The following is a 22835-nucleotide window of genomic DNA, read 5'->3' as shown; positions in this document are numbered from 1 at the left end:
AGGAGGTGGAGGTTGCAGTGAGCTGAGATCACGCCATTGCACTCCAGCCTGGGCAACAAGAGTGAAACTCCGTCTCAAACAACAACAACAAAAAAAATAGAAGGAGAAGCTAGCACATGATGCAGCATGGATGAAGCTTAAATATATTGTGCTAAGTCAGTCACAGCAGGACAAACACTGTATGATTCCACTTATATGAGGTGTGTAGAGTAGGCAAATTCACAGACACAGAAAGTAGAACCATGCTTGCCAGGGGCTGTGATCAGAAAGAAATAGGGGGTTTTCACCTCTTTGATGCAGTTTCAGTTTGGGAAGATGAAGAAACTTCTGGAGATCAATCATGGTGATTCATAACAATGTGAGTGTACTTGGTGCAACTTCTCTAAACACTGAAAAACAGTTAAAACGGTAATTTTTTTCTTCTGTATATTTTACCACAATTAAGAAAAAAGCTACTGAAGATTTCAGAGCCACCTCACCAAAAAAGAAAAGCAGATGGCAAACAAGGCATGAAAATATCCTCGATAAAATCTGTCATTAGGTAATTATAGAACAGAAGAAGAATGAGGTAGAATTACATACCTAAGAAAAATGACTGAAAAGTACAACAAAGGTAAAAAGAAATTTTAAAATATGTGGATAATATCAAATGCTAGCAAGGATGTGAAGTGATCAGAGCTCATGTCTACTGCTGGTAGGAATATAAAATGGTATATACACTTTGGAGAATAGTTTGTCAATTTCGTATAAATTTAAACTTACACTTGACCAAGTGTCAGTTTGGCCAAGCACTTGACTCCTAGGTATTTACTCAAGGGAATTAAAAACTTATGTTCACACATAGAAAGTTGAATGGAATTTTTATAGCAACATTATTTTAGAGTCACCAGAACCTGAAAACAGTTGCAATGCTCCGCAAATGGCAAATATATGCAAAATGAGAGACCGTGAAAACAATGGAGCACCAGTCAACAATTAAACTAAAATGACTGATTTATACCCAGCCCCATAGATGAGCCTCAAAGGCATTATGCCAAGTAAACGAAGCCAGATTTTAGAGGATACATTTTGTATGATTCCATTTATATGACATTCTATAAAAAGGCGGAACAACAGGGATGGAGAATAGATCCGTGTTTTCTCAGGGACTAAGTGTAGAGGGAGGATTGACTACCTAGAGTCAGCAGAGGGAGGGGCTGTTTGGATAATGACACTTTTCATTGTCTGCACAGCGGTTGTGTATGTAACTATATACATCGGTCAACCCACATAAAATTGCATATGATAAAGAATGAATTCAACCATATTTAACTTTAAGTAAATTTTTAAAAATTAAACATAAGATGCCACTGCACTGTCACTAGAACTCTTAAAATATAAAGCATAAGCTGGGCACAGTGGCTCACGCCTATAATCCCAACACTTTGGGAGGCCAAAGAGGAAGAATCGCTTGAGGTCAGGAGTTCAAGACCAGCCTGGGCAACGTGGTGAGACCTCATCTCTACAAAAAATACAAAAATTAGCCGGGCGTGGCAGTGAGCACCTGTGGTCCCAACTACTCGGGAGGCTGAGGTGGGAGGATTGCTTGAGCCAAGGAGGTGGAGGTTGCAGTGAGCCGAGATGATGCCATCGCACTCCAGCCTGGGCGACAGAGTGAAACCCTGACTCAAAAAACATTTTTAATTTAAGTGTATAGGTATACATAAAGCACGGCAATACCAAGCATTGATAAGGGCGTGGAGCTACTGGAATTCTGGCACATGGCTAGGAGGAGTGGTAAAAGTCCATGCCATTTTACCAGAGTTAAACATACAGGCAGCCTTTAGCCCAACAATTTCTTTTTTTAGATCTTCATGAGTGTCCCATGGCTCGGATGTCCCCAGAGGTCCTAATCCAGGCTCTGGTAAGAATCAGTTTCTGCTCCATCTCCTCTCCTCTCTGGGCAGGTTGCTGGGTTCTCTGGGCCATGGGGTTTCTGTCCAATCAGTGCGGAGGAGAGGAGCTCTGACTTGTGGGCCTGAGGTTCCTCTTCTGTGCAAGGCTGAAGTCTCTCTTCCTCCTCAGCTTCCCGATCATCCCCACTGCCCTTCCCCTCCACTCCCTTCCCCTTCTCTCCTCACAGGGGGAGCACAAGGAGCCTCCGCTTCAGAGATGCTGCCGCTGCTGCTTCCCCCGCTGTGGGCAGGTGAGTGGCCCCAGGGAGAGGGGCTGTGGGCATGAGCCGACCTGACCCTTGTGTCTCCACAGGGGCCCTGGCTCTGGAGGGCACATTGCAGCTGGAGGTGCCGGGGTCGGTGACGGTGCAGGAGGGTCTGTGTGTCTTCGTGCCCTGCACTTTCTTCTACCTGAGGCACCTCTTCAACGAGATTGGACTTGCTCGTAGCTACTGGTTCCGGGAAGGAGACAATCCTCTACGGGATGCTCCAGTGGCCACAAATGACCCTGCTCGACAAGTGCGGGAGGAGACGCGGGGTCGATTCCGCCTCCTGGGTAATCCCAGGGAGAAAAACTGCTCCCTGAGCATCAGAGACGCCAGGAGGAGGGACAGTGGTTCGTACTTCTTTCGTGTGGAGGAAGGAATGATGAAATATAATTACAAAGATCACCAGCTCTCTGTGCATGTGACAGGTAAGGCACGGGATCCAGGAGCCCCCACAGCGGGAGGTCATGGGGGCTGCAAGGCAGGGCCGGGCTGGGAAGGGGTAAAGGGCGAAGTGAGTCAGGCACAGGGGAAGACCTGAACCAGAGCCTGCACTTCCCCCGAGCTGCACCTCAGAACCCCTTCCTGATCCTGCATCCCCCTCTCATCACCAGCCCTGACCCACAGGCCCGACATTCTCATCCCAGGGGCCCTGAAGTCTGGCCGCCCCAGGAACCTGACCTGCTCTGTGCCCTGGGCCTGTGAGCAGGGGACACCCCCCATCTTCTCCTGGATTGGGACCTCTGTGTCCCCACTGAGCCCCACCACAGCCCTCTCCTCAGTGGTCACCCTCATCCCACAGCCCCAGGACCACGGCAGCAGACTCACCTGTCAGGTGACCTTGCCCAGGGCCGGTGTAACCACGACCAGGACCGTCCAACTTAACGTATCCTGTGAGAGCTGGGCCAGGACACCTAGGTCCCTGATGGGGTGGGGTCACTGAGAGCAGGAGATGGGGGGTCAGGGCTGGACATGGGTGCCTAGTCCCGGAATTTGGGCTTGAAGTAGGGGGTCAGGAGGACACTGGCTCTGCCTTCCCTGTTTATGCAGCTCCTGGGGAGAGAAGACCGGTGTCCCCAGCCCTCACAGTGATGCGGGTCGCTGTGTCTTTCTGTCCCAGACCCTCCTCAGAACTTGACCTTGACTGTCTTCCAAGGAGACGGCACAGGTAGGATGGAGCCCCCTCCCTGGGGCTGAGGGAGCAGGGCCTCCAGCTCAGGGCAGAGCCAGGTCCCTCCTCATCCTGGACTCACCCTGGTGACCTGAGACCCCCATGTGGGTGAACCCAGGGCCTCTCTGCATCCTCAACCCCAGTGGCCACCTGAGCATCTGTCCCCTCCCCTCCTACTCCCTTCAGAATCCTGCACACACACACACCTTGGCCCCACTGCAAGAGCAGGGTGACAGTCACGCAGCCCCAGCCCCAAGGCCCCTGATGATCCACTCCTGGAACACACATTCAGCCTCAACTTTTTATTTTCCCTAATAGTTCTGACCTAATACTTCTGGATAGATGATATTGTCGCATGGGCAAAAATTCAAAATGCACAGCAGAATCTGTCCTTAGAGGCCCGTCCCTCTCACCAGAATTCACCAGTGTCCGTCCAGGCTGCTCTGAGCCTTGGTTTGTGCATGTGGAGGATGTCAGAGGTGGTTTGACGTCAGTAGTGAGACTGTCCGCCCCCTCCTCTAAGGCTGTGTGTGATTCCACTGCACAAGATGGACTCTGATTTTGTGGAGTCTCCTAATTCGTGATCATGGCACTAACTTGTCTGAGCACAGAAATGCTATAGTGATTTATCCTGTATCTCTTTTCACAAGTGTGTATGTGAACATCTCTAAGTTAAATGCCAAATAGCTGGGCCATTGTGTTTTTTGAATATTGAGAGATATGGCCATGTTGTTCTCCATCTAAAAAGGACAGGCTCACCTTGCTGACAGGAAGAGGTGAATGCGTGAGTTTCCCCAGCCTCACCAACCCAGTGTGGGGTGAGACACTTAGACCTTTGCCAATATTGGGTGAAAATCTGCATCTCCATGTACACATTCATTAGAATGTTTCTCTTACTGTGAATGGTATGCATTTTTTGTACGTTAAGGAGCCATTTTATTTCTTTTGTTCTGTGAACTCCCGTTTATAGTTTTTTCTCAGCTTTCCAGAGTGATTTTACCTTTATTATTTATTCTTGAGGATCTCTTCAGTTTGAGAAATTACTGAATATCAGTAATATACATTACAAATACATATCCCAATATGCCATGTGGCTTTTTCTTTCTTTCTTTTGTGCTCCAGGCTGTAATGCAGTGGCACAATCTCGGCTCACTGCAACCCCACCTCCCGGGTTCAAGCGACGCCCCCACCTCAGCCTCCCGAGTAGCTGGAATTACAGGCACGCGCCAGAACTCCGGCTAATTTTTGTTGTTGTTGTATTTTTTGTAGAGATGGGGTTTCACCATGTTGGTTGGCAAGGCTGGTCTCGAACTCCTGACCTCAGGTGATCTGCCCACCTTGGCCTCCCAGAGTGCTGGGATTACGGGTGTGAGCCACCATGCCCAGCCCCACGTGGCTTTTTCTTAGCTGTCTGTGATTTTCTCAATGTACAGGAATCAATTTATTCCTGTATTCACACTTCTTGATTTCTTTTATTGGTGACAATTACCCCCATGCCGAATTTATTAAAACAAATCTTGGCCAGGGGCAGTGGCTCACTCCTGTAACCAGAACACTTTGGGAGGTCAATGTGGGTGGATTGTTGAGTCAGGAGCTCGAGACCAGCCTGACCAACATGGTGAAACCCCATCTCTACTAAAAATACAAAAATTAGCTGTGTGTAGCTGTGTGTGGTGGTGCGTGCCTGTAATCCCAGCTACATGGGAGGCCGAGCCAGAAGAATTGCTTGGGCCCAGGAGGTGGAGGTTGCAGTGAGCCAAGATCAAGCCCCTGCACTCTACCCTGGGTGGCAAAAAAAAAAAAAAAAAAAATCTCCCCACTTTTCCTCCTGTGTCTTGTGTCTGAACTCCACCCTCCACCCCAGCCTGTACACCCTGTCTCCCTCCAGCCCTGCAGGTCTATTTGCATTTTCTGGATGTGATCAGGTTTTTGTCATCTTTGCACTTTCTGTTCCTTCTTAATGGAATGTCCTTCCAGCCCTCATTATCTAGCTACCCCTGCTTGTCCTCCATACCCTACTACTTCCTGTGTGAAGTAGGTATGCCTCCTCCAGGAAGCCTTCCTGGATCACATAATTTACCTGGTCTCATATACATTGACATCCCCAAGGCTACTGAAGCCTGAGTCACCTCTACCACATGTCATGTGGCCTCATGAGCACCTGTTCCTAAGTACTGCTATCAACCAGACTCTGAATTTCTGGGAGTGAGAGCCTCTCAGAGGCACAGTGATAAGTCAGTAAACCAGTGTCAGGTAAGGACCCGGATAAAGAACAAGAAGGTTCAGGGAGAACCTGGAAGCTGAGGTTTCAGCGAGAGCATTGAAGAGGACATGGAATATGGGCCTAAACTGACATCTTATTTGGTTGCCCTGTGAAGCTCGAGACCCTCCCTCTGTGATTTCTGGGGCACAAATCCAGCCAAAAAGGGCCTATCAGTGCAGAGACAAATCTAAACCATGCTATATGGAGAAATTGGGGCCTGAGCCACCCTCTAAGCCCAGGCTCACCCTGCTTTCTGGATCCATCTCACAGAGTCTGTTTCTATCAGTTTTTGCTTCTTGTGAGTCTGAATCTATTCCTCTATTTGGTCTCCTTAGATGTCCTTCTTCTTTCTCTCAACCTCTTTGTCACTCTGACCCTCTGTCTCTTTTTCTTCAGCATCCACAACCCTGAGAAATGGATCATCTCTTCACATCCTGGAAGGACAGTCCCTGCGCCTGGTCTGTGCTGTTGACAGCAATCCTCCCGCCAGGCTGAGCTGGGCCCAGGAGAACCTGACCCTGAGCCCCTCACAGCCCAACCCCGGCATGCTGGAGCTGCCTCAAATGCACCTCAGGAATGAAGGAGAATTCACCTGCCGAGCTTGGAACCCTCTGGGTTCCCAGCAAGTCTCCCTGCGGCTCTTTGTGCAGAGTGAGTGTCAAAGGGCTACACACCAGATCCTCTCTCCCAATGACCTTTACTCGCAGGTGTTGAACAAGTAGTCCACCAGGCTCACCAAGAGAATAGGGCTGTGCTCAGCTCAGCCTCAGCCTCAGCTGTGAGGCCAGCAATGTCTCGGGGGCCAGAGCCGCCTTTTACTGCTGCTCAGTCTTGGTAGGGGATGAGGTAAACCCTGGGCTGTTTACTGACATGCAGGGATGCAGGTAGAACTGGTAGAACCTATGTCCAATTATCAGGAGAGAAACAATAAGGAATTGTGGTTTAGCAGATGAATCCATCTCATGCACCTTTTTGCAGGGAAATCAGGGTCCATGGCAGAGGTGGTTCTGGTGGCCATTGGGGAGGCTGCTGTGAAGATCCTGCTTCTCTTCCTCTGCCTCATCATCCTCAGGTGAGCACTGCCCCAGGGAGCAAAGGGAGGTGCGGAGAGGGCAGGGGACACAATGCTGAATTTAAGTCCCAGTGCTGGAGGGTCCTGAACCAGTCAAGAGAACCTGGGCCAACAGAGGCTCAGTTGTGGTGAGAATTTCACCCAAGAAAATGTTTTCTGTACCCAACTTTGCTGTGTGTCCAGGGTGAGAGGTTCCTTCTCTCATCATGGAGGTCTTGGAGGCTGAACCTGCTATCTCCACATCAGTCCTCTCCAGCCCCTTAGCAGAGCACAGGGAAGTGAGTCTGCTGGCCCCTGCACCCTGATTTGGCCGCACTCACAGGTCCTTGTCTCTTCACTCAGAGTGAAGTCCCACCAGAGGAAGGCAGCAAAGGCAGCTACAGGTGTGGAGGCTGCATAGGTTGTCAAAGGTTAATCTCTCAGGTGAGTGTTGAGGGCATCTCACCCTCCAACATCCCACTGGGCACCTCCCCCTTGATGGCCCCCATGATTGCTCTGCTCAGCATGGTCCACCCATCTCCCTCCCCAAACCCTTTTCTCCTCCTGGGATCCCCATCCCACTGATGACACAGTGGCCCCGCCTCTTGTCAAGGGTAAGTGACTATCTGGGGCCAGTGGCACGGGCAGTGAAAAGAATTTACCAAGACAGTTGTAGGTGTAGAACCGCAGATTTATTAGAGAAAGTATGAAAATATGTTGCAACGGGCAGGCCAGCAAGAGAGGAGCTGACTGCAAAGAGACAAAGGCTTGCCCCAGCAAGGGGCTTGTGGTGCTTGTACTGGAGAGGGATGCATGGAGTACTGATAATGCCGAGGTTACAATGAGCTAACTCGCATTGTTCTATCAGCTGAGGTTCTGGTGATAGCTGGGCACAGAAAAGTTGTGAGTTATTTGCACAGGAGGGCTACCTGTCCTGAACCATGAAGAAAGGCAGGCTTGTAGCCTATCTGCTTTCTCTCTTTGCTTTCCTCTGCTCCCACCAGCCTGACTCCTTTTCCTTATTAGGTCTCGACACTACTAAACTCCGAACCAGAATGTGAGTCTCCACCTTGAGCTCCCTCCGTCCTCCAGGGCCCATAAATCATTAACTCTTGTTCCTCTTTCTTCTCGGCAGGGCTCATCTTGGAGCCCTTTTCTCCATCCTGACTCTGGTCATGCCTTGGGCCTCACCTCTTCCCTGGTCACTGAACCCTCCTCATCTATTGCCTCCATCTCTCCCCAACACAGGCCTCCAGACTCTGCTTCCAGATGCCTCCTCGTTCAGTGCCTCCACAGTATGAATGGCGGTACTTCCTCTCCACTACTGGAGAATGAGGTGGAAACACCACAGCCTGGACTGAAGGCCCTACGTGGTCTGCCCCTGCTGGACTTTGCTCCCAGATGGTGTGCAAATCAGAAAATGCTCAATATAGTTACTCATTTGATGAATGCAAAACCAAACTGCAAAGGAGATACTACTTCACACTTATTAGGAAGGCGTTAAATAAACAAATAAAAATGAACAAACAAAGAAAAACAGAAATAAATAAATTCTTGGTATGATGATGTTGATAGATACAACTAAGTAGTTAGTTGCTTATAATGAGGAGTTTGGATCTCAGAGAAGTGAGAAGAGTCCCACTGTATTGTTGATATTTTCCTTTGTATGGCCTTTTGAATAAGGACTAAATAGGTATTTGGTAGCATATGTAGAACGATCACGAATGTAACAGCTGCAAGAACAGACAGATGCAAGTGTTTTGCATTGTGTTTTGAATACCTTGAGTACAGCTGCCATGGGAGACCTAATTTTTTGAATTGGTTTATAACTCTTTGTAAAGGTCTGAATAAAACCAAACATACACTTCTCTTGAAAAAAAAAAAAAAAATACTGGCCAGGCGTGGTGGCTCACGCCTGTAATCCCAGCACTTTGGGAGGCCGAAGTGGGCGGGTCACGAGGTCAAGAGATCGAGACCATCCTGGCCAACATGGTGAAACCCCGTCTCTACTAAAAATACAAAAATTAGCTGGGCGTGGTGGTGCACACCTGTAGTCCCAGCTACTTGGGAGGCTGAGGCAGGAGAATCACTTGAACCCAAGAGGCAAAGGTTGCAGTGAGCCAAGATCGTGCCACTGAACTCCAGCTTGGAGAGAGATCGAGACTCCGTCTCAAAAGAAAAAAAATACTAATCGTTTGCAAGAATATGGACAAGTGGGAACCCCTTTGCACTGCATGTAAAATGGTGTGACCCTGTGGAAAACTCTTTGGAATTCTCTCCTAAAGTTAAGCCTAGAAATACAGTGTAATCCAGCCATCCATTCCTAGATATGTTCCCAGAATTGAAAACATGAACTTAAACAGATACCTATACATCTATGTTCATAGCAGCACTATTTACAATAGCTAAAAGGTGGGGGAAAAAAAAACTCGTGTCCATTGACTGATAAGTAAATAGAAAAAAGGTTCCATATCCATAATATGGGATATTCTTTAGCCTTAAAAATTGAGTGGAACTGATACATGCTATAACATGGGTGAACCTTGAAACAACATGCCACACGAAAGAAGCCACACATAAAATGACAAATAGTATATAATTCTGCTTATGTAGCCTTACCTAGAATTGGCAAATTAACAGAAACAGAAAGTAGAATCGCATGTCAGAGGCTGGGGAACAGGGCAAGGAAGAAGGGTGATTGTGCAAATGGTGCAGAGTTTCTGTTTGGGATGATGAGGAAATTCGGTAAATAGTGGTTGCACAACATGGTGAATGTGCTTAATGTCACTGAATTGTACCCTGTAGAATGTTACAAATTGCAAATTATATGTTACATATTATATAGTCAGGTCTAGCACTGCTGTAAAGAAATACCTGGGACTGGGTAATTCAGAAAGGAAAGAGGCTTAATTGGCTCAAGGCTCTGCAGGCTGTACAGGAAGCATAGCAGCCTCTGCTTCTGGGAAGGCCTCAGGACACTTACAATCATGACAGAAGGTGAAGGGGAAGCAGGCAGGTCTTACAAGGCCAGAGCAGGAGAAAGAGAAAAAGAAGGAGGCTGGGCACGGTGGCGCACGCCTGTAATCCCAGCACTTTGGGAGGCCGAGGCGGGTGGATCACTTGAGGTCAGGAGATCAAGACCATCCTGGCCAACATGGTGAAACCCTGTCTCTACTAAAAATACGAAAAAAACAATTAGCCAGGCATGCTGATGCGTGCCTGTGGTCCCAGCTACTCAGGAGGCTGGGGCAGGAGAATCTCTTGAACCATGGAGGTGGAGCTTGCACTGAGCTGAGATCACGCCCCTGCACTCCAGCCTGGTGACAGAGCAAGACTCTGTCTCAAAAAAATAAAATAAAATAAAATTTATCATCGATATACATACGTGTGTGTGTATAAAAACGTAGCACATATAGGGTTTGCCCTGTCTGTGGTTTCAGGCATCCACTGGGGGTCTTGGAAGGTATCCACTGTGGATGGGGGACTACTCTAGAGTAAATCTTTATAGTGTAAAGTGATGACAAGAGATGACGGGGGAAAGAGATGGTAAGAGTATGACAATTCCTCCAATAATTAAAAATAGAATTCACATAGGATCCAGCCACTCCACTTCTGGTCTACATGAAAAGAAGTGAAAGTGGGAACTTGAGGGCCAGGCACGGTGACTCACGAGTGTAATCCCAGCACTTCAGGAGGCCGAGGCAGGCGGATCACCTGAGGTCAGGAGTTTGAGACCAGCTTGGCCAGCATGGTGAAACCCCATCTCTACTAAAAATAAAAAAATTAGCTGGGCATGGTGGCAGGCTCCTGTAATCCCAGCTACTCGGGAGGCTGAGGCAGGAGAATCACTTGAACCTGACAGGCAGAGGTTGCAGTGAGCCGAGATCACGCCATTGCACTCCAACGTGGGCAACAGAGTCCCAGAGTCCGTCTCAAAAAAAAAAAAAAAACAAAGAAATTGGGAACTTGAATAAATATTTATACTCCCGTGTTCATGGCAGCATCATTCGCCAGAGCCAAGAGGTGGATTTCTGGAGAGGCAGATGAGTAAGCAAAAGGTGGTAAAATCATACATTTGAATCTGTCAGCCTTAAAAAGAAAAGAAATCCTGACACCTGCTACCACAAGGCTGGGCCTTAAGGACATTATCCTAAGGGAAATACAGTCATGAAAAGTCAAATACTGTACAGTTCCACCTACTGAGATTCCTAGAGGAGTCATATTCACAGAAACAGTGAGTACAGTGGTGCTTGCCAGGCACCCAGGACAGGGAAAATGGAAAGTCGCTGTTTTGTGGGTACAGAGTGAATTTTGCAATATGGAAGAGTTCTGGAAATTGGTTGTACAACAAAGTGAATATGCTTCACAGAACTGAACCATACACCTAAACAAAATGACAATGGTGATGTTTATGTTCTGCATTTGCTTTTTACCAAAATTAAAAGGTATTTGAAAGGGTAAGAGATGATTGCAGGTAGAGAAGAGAAGTTCACAGGACAGAGCCCCAGGAGAATCCAATGAGGAAGACGCACCTGAGAACCCGGCTGTGTCGGCCTCCCCGCTTATTCCTATGGACGTCCCTTTACCATGGGATCCAGACCCCATTTCCCCACAACAGTGGGGCTCCTGGACCCCAGAGGCTGGATTGTGTTGGGACGTTGTTTCTGTCACTGCACCGGCTCCCCTCCATCAAGCAATAACTCGCAGCTGCATAATTATGTTCACGGTTTATTGTCTGCTCCCTGCACCAGAGAGTAACCTGGATCAGGGTCAGTCAGGCATCTTCCAGGGGCTCTTTCTGTAGCCACACCTGCCCTGCCCAGGCCTCAGGGGCCCTCCATCGAATTCCATAATTTTTTGACCCCTTATTTGGATCCTCAATCCATCACCACCACGTGCGCCAACTCAGAGAGATTATCTGTAATTCCTCAGCCCTGATGTCCTTTTACATAAAATGGAAAGAATAGCACGGAGTTTATTGTACGATCTGGGGAGGAAGCAGTGTGATTAGTCCTCACCTGTGCTATTTTCCTGTTGCTGCTCTAACAAATTACCCCAGGATTCGTGGTTTGAAACAAGACAATTTCTTTTCTTACAGTTCTGGAGGCCAGAAGGATGGAACAGGACTCACTGGGCTAAAAATCAAGGCTGATTCCTTCTGGAGGCTCCAGAGGAGACTGTTCTTTCACCTTTTCTACCGTTCAGCGGCCACCTGCATTTCTGGGCTCATGGCCCATTTCTCGGTTGTCAGAGCCAACTTTGTGGCATCTTTTCTCCTCTCTGACCTTTGTTCCATCCTCACATCTTGTCTCTCGGACTCTGATTCTCCCCCTTTCCTTCTTGTAAGGACCCTGTGATCACACTGGGCCCATCTGGATAACCCAGGATCTTCTGCCCATTTCAAGATCTTGAACTTGAACTTAGTCACATCTGCAAAGTCCCTTTGTCTTTTTTTGCTTGTTTGTTTTTGTTTTTTGTTTTGTTTTTTGTTTTTGCAACTCTTGGCTGTTGGCTCTGCAGGGTAAAACTTCCTTTATCTTGTATGGCAACATATTCACAGTTTCCAGGTGATGCAGGATTTTTGGCTCCTTAGCTCAGCTAGGTCCAAGTTCTTGTCTCATGACCAGGAAAAATTAGGCATGTGGACACTTGAAGATGGAGTGGAGTAGAATTTATTAAGTGAAAGGAAAGCTCTCAGCAAAGACAGGATTCCTGAAAGCAGGTTCTCGGTTACCTCCTCACAGCTGAATACAAGGTGGTGGTGGTGTTGTTTTGTTTTTTTGTGTTTTTTTGTGGGTGGGTGGGGTAGGAGTTTTGCTCTTGCTGCCCAGGCTGGAGTGCAGTGGTGCGATCTCAGCTCACTGCAACCTCCACCTCCTGGGTTCAAGCGATCCTCCTGTCTCAGCCTCCTGAGTAGCTGGGACTACAGGTGTGAGCCACCATGCCCAGCTAATTTCGTATTTTTAGTAAAGATAGGGTTTCACCATGTTGGTCAGGCTGGTCTTGAATTGCTGACCTCAGGTGATCCACACACCTCAACCTCCCAAAATACTGGCATTACAGGCATGAGCCACCGCAACCGGCCACAAGAGCTTTTATATAAGCTGATGGGGCTGGGTTCCCTGTTTGTATAAGGTGCAAATTCCTGATGGCTCCACCCCATTTCCCCAGTGCGTATGTGGGCCCTTAGTCCGCTGCTGGGGTGTTTAGGCAACCCCCTGTGCAAGTTCCCTTATCTGCACAAAACATCTGGTGTAACTGCTTATGAGGTGGGTCAGAGGTTCTCAGGGGGCCCTTCCCTCACTGTCTGCCTAATGCAAGCTGGCTAACGCCTTTCACAGGGATTAGCAAGTGGACATCTTTGGGGGCCATTACCCTGTCGACCACTTCATCTAATCAGGTCTAGGTATTGTCATTAGTCAATATTTATGTAAATGGTGAACAAAGAATAAATAAATGGGGTCCAGGAAATGTGGAATTAATGAATGGAATAGGCAACAATGATCCTTGTTGGAATGATTTTACCCCAGCTATGGCTACTAGCTCAGAGTGGGGCCCCAGGCCTCCAGCCTCCCTCTGCATGACCCTTTCAGAAAGTTCATATCCTAGCCCTACCTCTGCCGGGAAGCTGCCCACAAATTTCTGTCTGGCCCAGCTTGTTCTGAGCACAATTCACTTCCCCTTGAGAGGCGCCCCCACCCATGTGAGTCAGCTCAGTCAATGTCCTGGAAAGCTCTTTACACATCTCTGAATTTCACCGAAGTCTTCCCATGAGGCAAGAGCTTCGCAAATTTGGCTACCGGAAAATGTCTCAAATCCCTCTCTTCCTCCATTCTCACAGCCACAGTCCCACTTAGCCAAAGTCTAACTTTGCTCACCTGGACCCGGGTGATGCCTGGGCCTGCAGCAGCCTCCCTCCTGGCCGAGCAGCCTCCGGTCTTGCTCCCTTCAATGACCACAATTCGGGCCCCAAAGAGGAGTCTTTCTTTAACCAAATCTTTCCCTGTCACATCCCTACTCAGCTCCTCCCCTGGGTCCTGTGGCCCCAGGAGAAAGCCCAAGTGTGTCACCTGTCTTGGTTCCTCCAAGTGGCCAGAACCACGAGGGTTAGCACCCTCCACGGTTTTGCACATCAAGGCCGGTCGTCCTGGGACGCTCTCTCCATGTCCTCATACGGCCAAGTCCTCCGCATGTTTCCATGCCCCTGTCCCGGGATCATTAAGCTGCCTCCCCACCCCTGCATGCTGGGGGTCTTCATCCCTACTTGCCCTTGCTTGTGATGCTTGTCTCAGAAACGCTGTTTCCTCTCCTGAGTCTGGGGGGGAAGGCACAGGGAGAGAAGGGCCTCTCAGCCCTGCCCCTCCAGCTCTCTCAGTTTTCCTAGTCCCATAGATTCTGGGCAATGCTGCCTCTCTGCGGTGCAGGAGAGCAGTCCCTGCACCTGGTCTGTGATGCTGACAGCAGCCCTTCAGTCAGGCTGAGCTGGTCCCAGGGCAGCCTGATCCTGAGCCCCTGCCAACCCTTGCATCCCCGGGTCCTGGAGCTGCCCCAGGCGGTTTTAGGGGATGGAATTCACCTGCTGGGCTCAGGCCCTGCTGGGCTCCCACCCCATCTCCCTGAGCCTGGCTGTGCAGGGTGAGTGTTAGCAGAACACCTGCTTCGGGTGGGGGCGCCTTAGGCAAGGGAAGAGTGGGCTGAGGACACCCCCACCTCTGTCTTCCTTCTCCCAGACCCCTCCCCGTAATGCCTGTTCCTGCTCTCAAATTTCTGGAGAGCAGTGGGGCTCCTGGCTTCTGCCCCTCACCCTGCTCAGGGGAGCCACAATGGGGATGGTTTTCTTTAACCTGTGACATCACCTGGATGTCTGCACAGGGGAGAAGACCTTCTCAAGTTGTTCTATAACATGAGCCCTCAAATCCCTGAGTGGCTTCACCTATCCTCTCCTCCCCAGAGCACACCTTCCACAGCACTGGTCTCTCCTCTCAGAACTGTGTTTCCCACACAGGCTCACGGGCTCCCAAGGGGATACGGCTGCTTGCGGTGACTGAGCTCCCTCCTCACAGCAGAGCTGAAATCTGGGCTCCAGGGCCCCAGTGGAGGTGAGGGTCCTTCAGACCACGTGTCCTAAGACTCTCACCCAGCGGATGGCTGGAGCAAGGAGCTCCTGGGTGCCTCGGTCCCACCTCCTGGGCAGAACAACCTCTCTCCACCTCTCACCTCTGTTTTCCACACCTCTTCCTTATGGCTCTATAGGAATGGTTGGAAGGGCAGGAGAGGAAATAGATTGATATGTGTTATCACTGATTTGAGTTATAATCCATGCAATATCTTGTTCTCCATGCTTACTTTAATGTGATTTTGATAGGCCACTAATTCATCCCCATAATATGTTGGTATAAACTCCATATCATGTTTATTGAAAACAGTTCTTTTTTTTTTTTTTTTTGAGATGGAGTCTTGCTCTGTTGCCCAGGCTGAAGTGCAATGGTGCAGTCTTGGCTCATTGCAACCTCTGCCTCCTGGGTTCAAGCGATTCTCCTGCCTCAGCCTCCCATGTAGCTGGGATTACAGGCACCTGCCACCATGCCTGGCTAAGTGGTTTTTTTTGTATTTTCAGTAGAGACAGGGCTTCACTCATGTTGGCCAGGCTGGTCTCAAACCCCTGACCTTGTGATCCGCCCACCTTGGACTCCCAAAGTGCTGGGATTGCAGGCGTGAGCCACCGCGCCCGGCCTGAAAAGAGTTTGTTTTTTAAAAAGATGTTTTATTACAGATTAAGCTGTTTCATATTTATTCACTTATTAACCATTTTAATTGCTCTTCATTCCTATGTGTTCATATAATTTTCTCTAAAGTATCATTTTTCTTTAGCCTGAAGACTTCATTTCCTATAGTGTTGGCATGCTGGTGATGAATTCTCTCAGCTGTGGTTTTGAAACATTTTCATTTACTTTCACTTTGGAATAATACTTTTTTTTTTTTTTTTTTTTTTTGAGACAGAGTCTCCCTCTGTCATCCAGGCTGAGTATAGTGGCCCTAACTTGGCTCACTGCGACCTTTGCCTCCCAGGCTCAATCAATCCTCCCACCTCAGCCCCCCCGAGTAGCTGGGACTACAGGTGCATGTCTGGCTAATTTTTGTACTTTTAGCAGAGATAGGGGTTCACCATGTTGCTCAGGTTGGTATTGAACTCCTGGGCTCAAGCAATCTGCCCACCTTGGCCTCCCAAAGAACTGAGATTCAGGCATGAGCCAGGAATGATATTTTTAATGAAATTGGGTCTCGGTTAACATTTTTTCCCTTTTGTATTTAAAATACAAAAGGGAAAAATTTATGGGCTTGACTTGCAAAATTTATGGGCATTCTACTGTAGTTTTCTGGTTTTTTTTTTTTTTTTTTTGGACAGAGTCTCACTCTGTCACCCAAGCTGGAGTGCAGTGGCTTCATCTTGGCTCATTGCAGCCTCTGCCTCCCAGGTTCAAACGATTCTCCTCTCTCAGCCTCCTGAGTAGCTGGGATTACAGGTGCCCACCACGACACCCAGCTAATTTTTTGTATTTTTTTTCTTTTTTCTTTTTTCTTTTTTTTTTTTTTTGAGATGGAGTCTCGCTCTGTTGCCCAGGCTGGAGTGCAGTGGTGTGATCTCGGCTCACTGCAAGCTCTGCCTCCCGGGTTCACACCATTCTCCTGCCTCAGCCTCCCGAGTAGCTGGGACTACAGGTGCCTGCCACCACGCCCGGCTAATTCTTTTGTATTTTTAGTAGAGACAGGGTTTCACCATGTTAGCCAGGATGGTCTTGATCTCCTGACCTCGTGATCTGCCCACCTCAGCTTCCCAAAGTGCTGGGATTATAGGCGTGAGCTACCGCACCAGGCCATTTTTTTTGTATTTTTAATGGAGACAGGGTTTCATCATGTTGGCCAAGCTGGTCTCAAACTCCTGACCTCAGGTGAACTGCCCACCTCAGCCTCCTAAGGTGCTGGGATTACGGGTGTGAGCTACTGGGCCCAGCCTAATTTTAACTTTTACTTCTTGGTTGGAAGTTTGCATTTTTCACTGACTAATTTTAATATTTTCTGTTTGTCACTGGGTTTTAATTATTTGATTATTATGTCCCTTTCTGTGTGGAGAGCAGGAGTGTGTGTGATAGAAAAAGACAGAGAAGAGAAAGAGAGAGAGTGATACCTTGTTTCAAGTAGGTTAGTATCTTGGATCTGTAAAATTATAGTTCTGGTCAAATTTGGACAATTGAAAATGATATTTACATAATTTTTTTCTGATTTTCTTCTCTCTATATACTGGACATCGTGATTTTTATGTGGTTGGCTGCTTGATTTTGTTATATTCCATTAAACAGCATTGATGTTTCTTCTTGAAAGTCACTTGCATTTAGGTTGACTTCTTTCTTTCTTTCTTTCTTTCTTTTTTTTTTTTTTTTTGAGATGGATTCTTGCTCTGTCACCCAGCCTGGAGTGCACTGGTGCTGTCTCAGCTCACTGCAACCTCCGCTTCCTGGGTTCAAGCGATTCTCCTGCCTCGGCCTCCCAAGTAGCTGGGATTACAGGTGCCCGACACCACATCCAGCTAATTTTTTTGTATATTTAGTAGAGATGGGGTTTCACCATGTCGGAAAGGCTGGTCTCGAACTGCTAACCTTAGGTGATCTTCCCACCTTGGCATCCCAAAGTGCTGGGATTACAGGCGTGAGCCACTATGCTGGCCTAGGTTGGCCTTTTTAAGGCTCTTTACCTTTCACCCTCTCCGGTGATGGACCTAGTGTTCTCTTTACTCCAGGGCTATTTTTATCTTCTTGGCTCTTCTTTTCCATCCACAGTAGGGGATCATTTCATGGGTAACTCATGTTCTGGGGAGCAAGCATCCTGCTGTTCTGTAAATAACAGGAGAGTAAAAGAAAATTAACAGATGGGGTAAAATATCTGAAATGCACATATGTAACAGGTGTCAGATCACAGACAGCTTTGGGGTTTGACATAAGGAGTTGAATCTTATTTTGGAAAACTAATACTTGAAGTGAGTGTCATATCACACTCACACACCAGTAAGTCACTATTATATCTGAAATAAAGTGTTGCACTTGCAAAATTTTTCCTTCACTAGAAATTAGGGTGAATCCAAGTCTATCGTCTAGTGATATTTCACCCTTCTTGCCCTGCAACGTGTTATTCTGACTTGAAAATGAAAGGACGGAGGTCCAGCTAAGAGCCCCTGAAATATACACGACCCCAACCCAGACAAAGCAAAGACGAATGACCTGAAAAGCCCCCAGGAGCGCATTTTCTTATGTGGACATCACATGCTTAACGTGCCTGGGTGGAAGCCATTTGAGAATAACGCTGTAAAGAGTGTGAATATTGCCAGGCACGTTGGCTCACGACTGTAATCCCAGCACTTAGAGAGGCCGAGCCGGGCGGATCACGAGGTCAGGAGATCGAGACCATCCTAGCCAACACGGTGAAACCCCGTCTCTAGTAAATAAATAAATAAGTAAATAAATAAATAAATAAATAAATATTGGCCGAGCGTGGTGGTGGGCGCCTGTAGTCCCAGCTACTCGGGAGGCTGAGGCAGGAGAATGGCGTGAACCCGGGAGGCGGAGCTTGCAGTGAGCCGAGATCGCGCCACTGCACTCCAGCCTGGGCGACAGAGCGAGACTCTGTCTAAAAAAAAAAAAAAAAGAGTGTGAATATTTTGAAGGGCTTTATATCTTGGGGAGGGTGGGTTTGGGATGAGAGAAGTGGAGTGACCATGGTGACTTCGTTTTTGCTTTAATGTGATTCCCCTGGAGATCTTGTTCTGAGGTGCGGCGAAAAGTAGCCTTTTTAGAGAGTACTGTCTGCAAACGTGTCCAGAGCCTGGGACTCGTTCCCCTGGGAGCCTCCCTTCTGCAGGACCATGGACAGCGCAGGCTCTGGGGCCTGAGGCTCCGCGGTGCCCCCGGCTCTGAAGGTGGAGCGCCCCCTGGGGGCGGCGTCCTGAACTGCAGCACAGTCCGAGGTGGGAGGAACCCAGGACCAGGTCCGGACCTCAAAGGAGCAAAGACACTGGTCAGGGAAGGTCCAGATCGCCCTTCTTCCGACAAAACCTCCTGGGCTCCCTCGGGGTCTCAGCTGCAGCCACTCCTGGGCTCTCCATCCTCTCCAGGACCCTGGCCCTCGCCCCTCCCTCCTCAGGACGCGGTCCTCACGCCGCACCTGCGCCCCCCAGGGCGAGATCCTGCCCCGACCCCTGTCAGACACCCCCGCCTCTCCCTCCCCCATCTCCCACCGTCCCCGCCCTTCCTTCCAGCGCCCACCTGTGCCCTCGTGCAGCTCCGGGGTCTGGAGCCTGGGGTGGGGCTTCCTAAGCCCCTCCGTGTGGAATTATGGACGAAGAGCAGGCGCGTAGCCCCTGCTGAATGGAGAGGCGGGTGCGGGGGTGGGGGGCTGGTATTGAGGGAGCTGGTTTTGGATGGAAGAAGCTCAGGGAAAACCCGAACCTTCTCAGGCCAGAAAACAGACTTGAGGCTGACCAGAAACCAGTCCCGGGGCCCCAGGCAGCCTCTCCAGTCCTGTCGGACCAAGGCTGGGAGGGCGGCTTGGGTAGGAAGGGCTGGGACCAAGTGGGGGCGTCGGGGGCTCTGGCCTCGCTGGAGAAGGGGACGTGGTGAGGAGGCCACAGAAACCGCAGGAACTCAGAAAAGTGAAGAGGTGGGAATGGGAGGGGGCAGCGATGTGGAGAAACCCGCGGGAGGGAGACTGTGCCGTTTTCCTGGCTCCTGTCAGCTGATCCCATGGGTGTGAAATGCTCAAAGGCAGAGGTGGGGCTGGGCCCAGGCTGGGGGCCCTAGAGATCAGCTCCTTAGGGACCCACCTCCACCAGGACCCAGGCACCCTTCCTCCCCTCACTCCTCCCTGGGAGAGGCCCTTTTCTGAGCTCTGTGGAGAGGAAGGTGTGATGTGTCCCAACACAAGAGCTCCCCTGGGGGAAGGAGGCTGGTGTCCTCAGAGAAGGCCCAGGTTAGGTCACAGGGAAGCAGGGATCAAAGGGAAGGTGAAGCCGGGCGCGGTGGCTCACGCCTGTAATCCCAGCACTTTGGGAGGCCGAGGCGAGAGGGTCACCTGAGATCACGAGTTCGAAACCAGCCTGGCCAACACAGTGAAACCCCATCTCTACTGAAAATACAAAAATTAGCTGGGCGTGGTGGCAGGTGCCTGTAATCCCAGGTACTCGGGAGGCTGAGCAGAATCATTTGAACCCAAGAGGCGGAGGTTGCAGTGAGCTGAGATCATGCTAGTGCACTCTAGCCTGGGTGACAGAGCACAACCCTGTCTCAAAAAAAAAAAATTAAATTAAAAATATGAAAATTAGCTAAGCGCGGTGGCAGGCACCTGTAGTCCCAGCTACTCGTGAGCCTGCACCAAGAGAACTGCTTGAATCAGAGAGGCAGAGTTTGCAGTGAGCCAAGATCATGCCACTGCACTCCAGCCTGGGCAACAGAACAACACTATCTCTCAAAAAAAAAAAAAAAAAAAAAAGTGGGGAGAGGTGGATATTAGGGTCTGAATTGTGTTCCCCCTCCCCCCACCAAATTTCTTTGTTGAAGTCCCAACCTCCAGTACCTAAGAATGTGGCTGTACATGCAGACAGAGTCTTTAAAGAGATACAGTTGTTCTGCTGTATTAGTGGGGGATTGGTTCCAGGATCCCCACCACTTGGATAGCAAAATCTATGATGCTCAGCTGCCTCATACAGTCGTGTTTGTGTGGGACCTCTGCACATCCTCCCATCTCCAGGTTACTTATCACACCTAATACAGTGTAATGAGGTGTAAATAGTTGTAATGCTGCATTTTTAATTCATGCTGTTTTTTATGGTTATGTTGGTTTTGTTGGTTTTGTATTTAAATACCGTGATGGGCAGGTGGTTGAATTCCGGGATGTGGGACCCATGCATACCGAGGGCCGACTGAAATGAGGTCACTCATTTGGACTACAGTAGGCCTAGTCCAATATGACTTGAGTTCTTGTAAGTTCTTATAAGAGAAGGAGTTGAGGAAACAGACACCCACAGGGGAACGGCTGTGTGAGAACACAGGGAGAAGTGGCATCTGCAAACCAAGCAGAAGCCTCAGAAGGAACCACACCTTGGTTTTGGACGTCTAGCCCCAGAACTGTGAGGAAGTCAATGTTGTCGTTTCAGCCCCTCTGTCTGGGGCACGCTGTTACAGCAGTTCAAGCGACTGATACGGTGGATGAGGCCATGGTGCACACCTGTAATCCCAGCACTTTGGGAGGCCGAGGCGGGAGGATCACTGGAGCCCAGGAGTTCAAGACCAGTCTGGCCAACATGGTGAAACTCTGTCTCAGCTGGGTGCAATGGCTCACGCCTCTAATCCCAGCACTTTGGGAGGCCGAGACAGGCGGATCACCTGAGGTCAGGAGTTCGAGACCAGCCTGACCAACATGAAGAAACCCCATCTTTTCTAAAAATACAAAATCAGCCAGGCGTGGTGGCGCATGTCTGTAGTCCCAGCTACTTGGGAGGCTGAGGCAGGAGAATCGCTTGAACCCAGGAGGTGGAGGTTGCGGTGAGCCAAGATCATGCTACTGCACTCCAGCCTGGGCAACAAGAGGGAAACTCTGTCTCAAAAAACAAACAAAAAAAACCAAAAACAAACCAAAAAAAAACCTCTGTCTCTACGAAAACTATCAAAAATAAAAAAAAAAAATCAAAAATTATCTGGGCGTGGTGGTGCGTGCCTATAGTCCCGGCTAGTTGGGAGGCTGAGGTGAGAGAATCGCTTGAGCCCAGAAGATTGAGACTGCAGTGAGTCATGATCACACCACTGCACTCCAGCCTGGGCAACAGAGCAAGACCTTGTCTCAAAAACAAAACACAAAAATGCCATGGATGAAAGAACCAGGACAGGGTAGAGGCTGGGTCATCTCCTCCAGGAGGCCTCTCCTGACTTCCCTCCACCAGGAAGAGCTGACCACTCCTTCCCCAGGTCCCATCCTGAATGTCTGTCCAGCATCCAGGTCATTTAGGGGACCTTCTGTACTTTCCTGTTTCTAAGAATCTTCATTTACTAACCTGGGGCCCTGGAGCTGACTCACCATGGAGGATTCACCCCCAAGTCCCCCTGAAGCTCAGTGCTTGATACCCAAGGTGTGTGGAGGTTGAAGGATGAGTTCTGTGTCTCTGTGTGACCCAAACAGAGTCATTTCAGGAAGAGCTCAGTGAGGGGAAAACATCTTGTAGAGTTTACTCCATTCATTGCAAATTACCCCTTCCCTAGTCTGTTTCCCCCACTCTGCCCCTCACTCCCACCTTTCCTCAAACTCCTCCCATCAGCATTAGTTTTGGGCATATGTGTTCTAATCCCAATGGGTGTCCCAATTGAATGACAGAGGAGGAAGGGAGACTGGGAAGTGGACTAGGGCCTGGTTGGGGCAGGAGACTGCTTCTGGGGACCAAGGGTCAGTGAGGTCACCAAGAAGCATGAAGGGGTGGGGCTGACACCACCCTACGGTGGCCAGATTTAGAAAAAAAGAAATTCAACATGCTCAGTTACATTTGAATTTTAGGCCAGGTGCAGTGTAATCCCAGCACTTTGGGAGGCCAAGGCAGGTGGATCATTTGAGGTCAGGAGTTCGAAACCAGCCTGGCCAACATGGTGAAACCCCACCTCTACTAAAAATACAAAAATTAGTTTGGCGTCGTGGTGCGTGCCTGTAATCCCAGACTCAGGAGGCTGAGGCAGGAGAATTGCTTGAGCCTGGGAGGTGGAGGTTGCAGTGAGCAGAGATTGCACCACTGCACTGCAGCCTGGGTGACAGAGCAAGACTCTGTCTCAAAATACATAAATAAATTAATTAATTAATTTGAATTTCAGATAAACAAATTTATTTTGCTTTCTGGTATAAGTACATCCCATGCAGCATTTTGGACATACTTATACTAAAAAACATAAATAAAATAATTTATATTTTCTGTGAAAGCTTTAACCAGGCATCCTGCATTTTATCTGACAAGACCAGCCCCCTCCAGTAACTGTCCCTTCCCCTGTACCCACCACCTCCACCACCAGTGGCCCAGGTAAGGGTAGCTCACTGTGGCCTTTTCACTTCTGCTTTTTCAATGACCCAG

At 49.0% G+C, this 22835-nt stretch overlaps 1 protein-coding gene across 1 annotated transcript; it reads left to right on the top strand.

Annotated features, from left to right (window-relative positions):
* The first annotated feature begins 1846 nt into the window (after positions 1-1846).
* LOC100453180 (sialic acid-binding Ig-like lectin 13) lies at positions 1847-8257 on the top strand. The gene is made up of 8 exons (XM_009232989.3): positions 1847-2185; positions 2248-2628; positions 2815-3093; positions 3321-3368; positions 6031-6285; positions 6613-6706; positions 7049-7129; positions 7934-8257. The coding sequence occupies exons 1-7, from the start codon at positions 2152-2154 to the stop codon at positions 7104-7106; spliced, it is 1149 nt and encodes a 382-aa protein (XP_009231264.3). The 5' UTR covers positions 1847-2151; the 3' UTR covers positions 7107-7129; positions 7934-8257.
* The last annotated feature ends 14578 nt before the right edge of the window (positions 8258-22835 follow it).

The sequence above is a fragment of the Pongo abelii genome, chromosome 20, assembly GCF_028885655.2.
Source record: "Pongo abelii isolate AG06213 chromosome 20, NHGRI_mPonAbe1-v2.0_pri, whole genome shotgun sequence".
Lineage (NCBI taxonomy): Eukaryota > Metazoa > Chordata > Mammalia > Primates > Hominidae > Pongo > Pongo abelii.
The sequence above is the reverse complement of the archived record's forward strand: the minus strand, read 5'-3'. Positions and strand labels throughout refer to the sequence as shown.

Bases quoted from the DNA above. Each gene is read 5' to 3' on its own strand.
- LOC100453180 (XM_009232989.3), top strand. From the start codon at position 2,152: ATGCTGCCGCTGCTGCTTCCCCCGCTGTGGGCAG. The intron at 3,369-6,030 runs GTAGGATGGAGC...CTTTTTCTTCAG, and splicing joins CTTCCAAGGAGACGGCACAG to CATCCACAACCCTGAGAAAT. The intron at 6,286-6,612 runs GTGAGTGTCAAA...ACCTTTTTGCAG, and splicing joins CCTGCGGCTCTTTGTGCAGA to GGAAATCAGGGTCCATGGCA.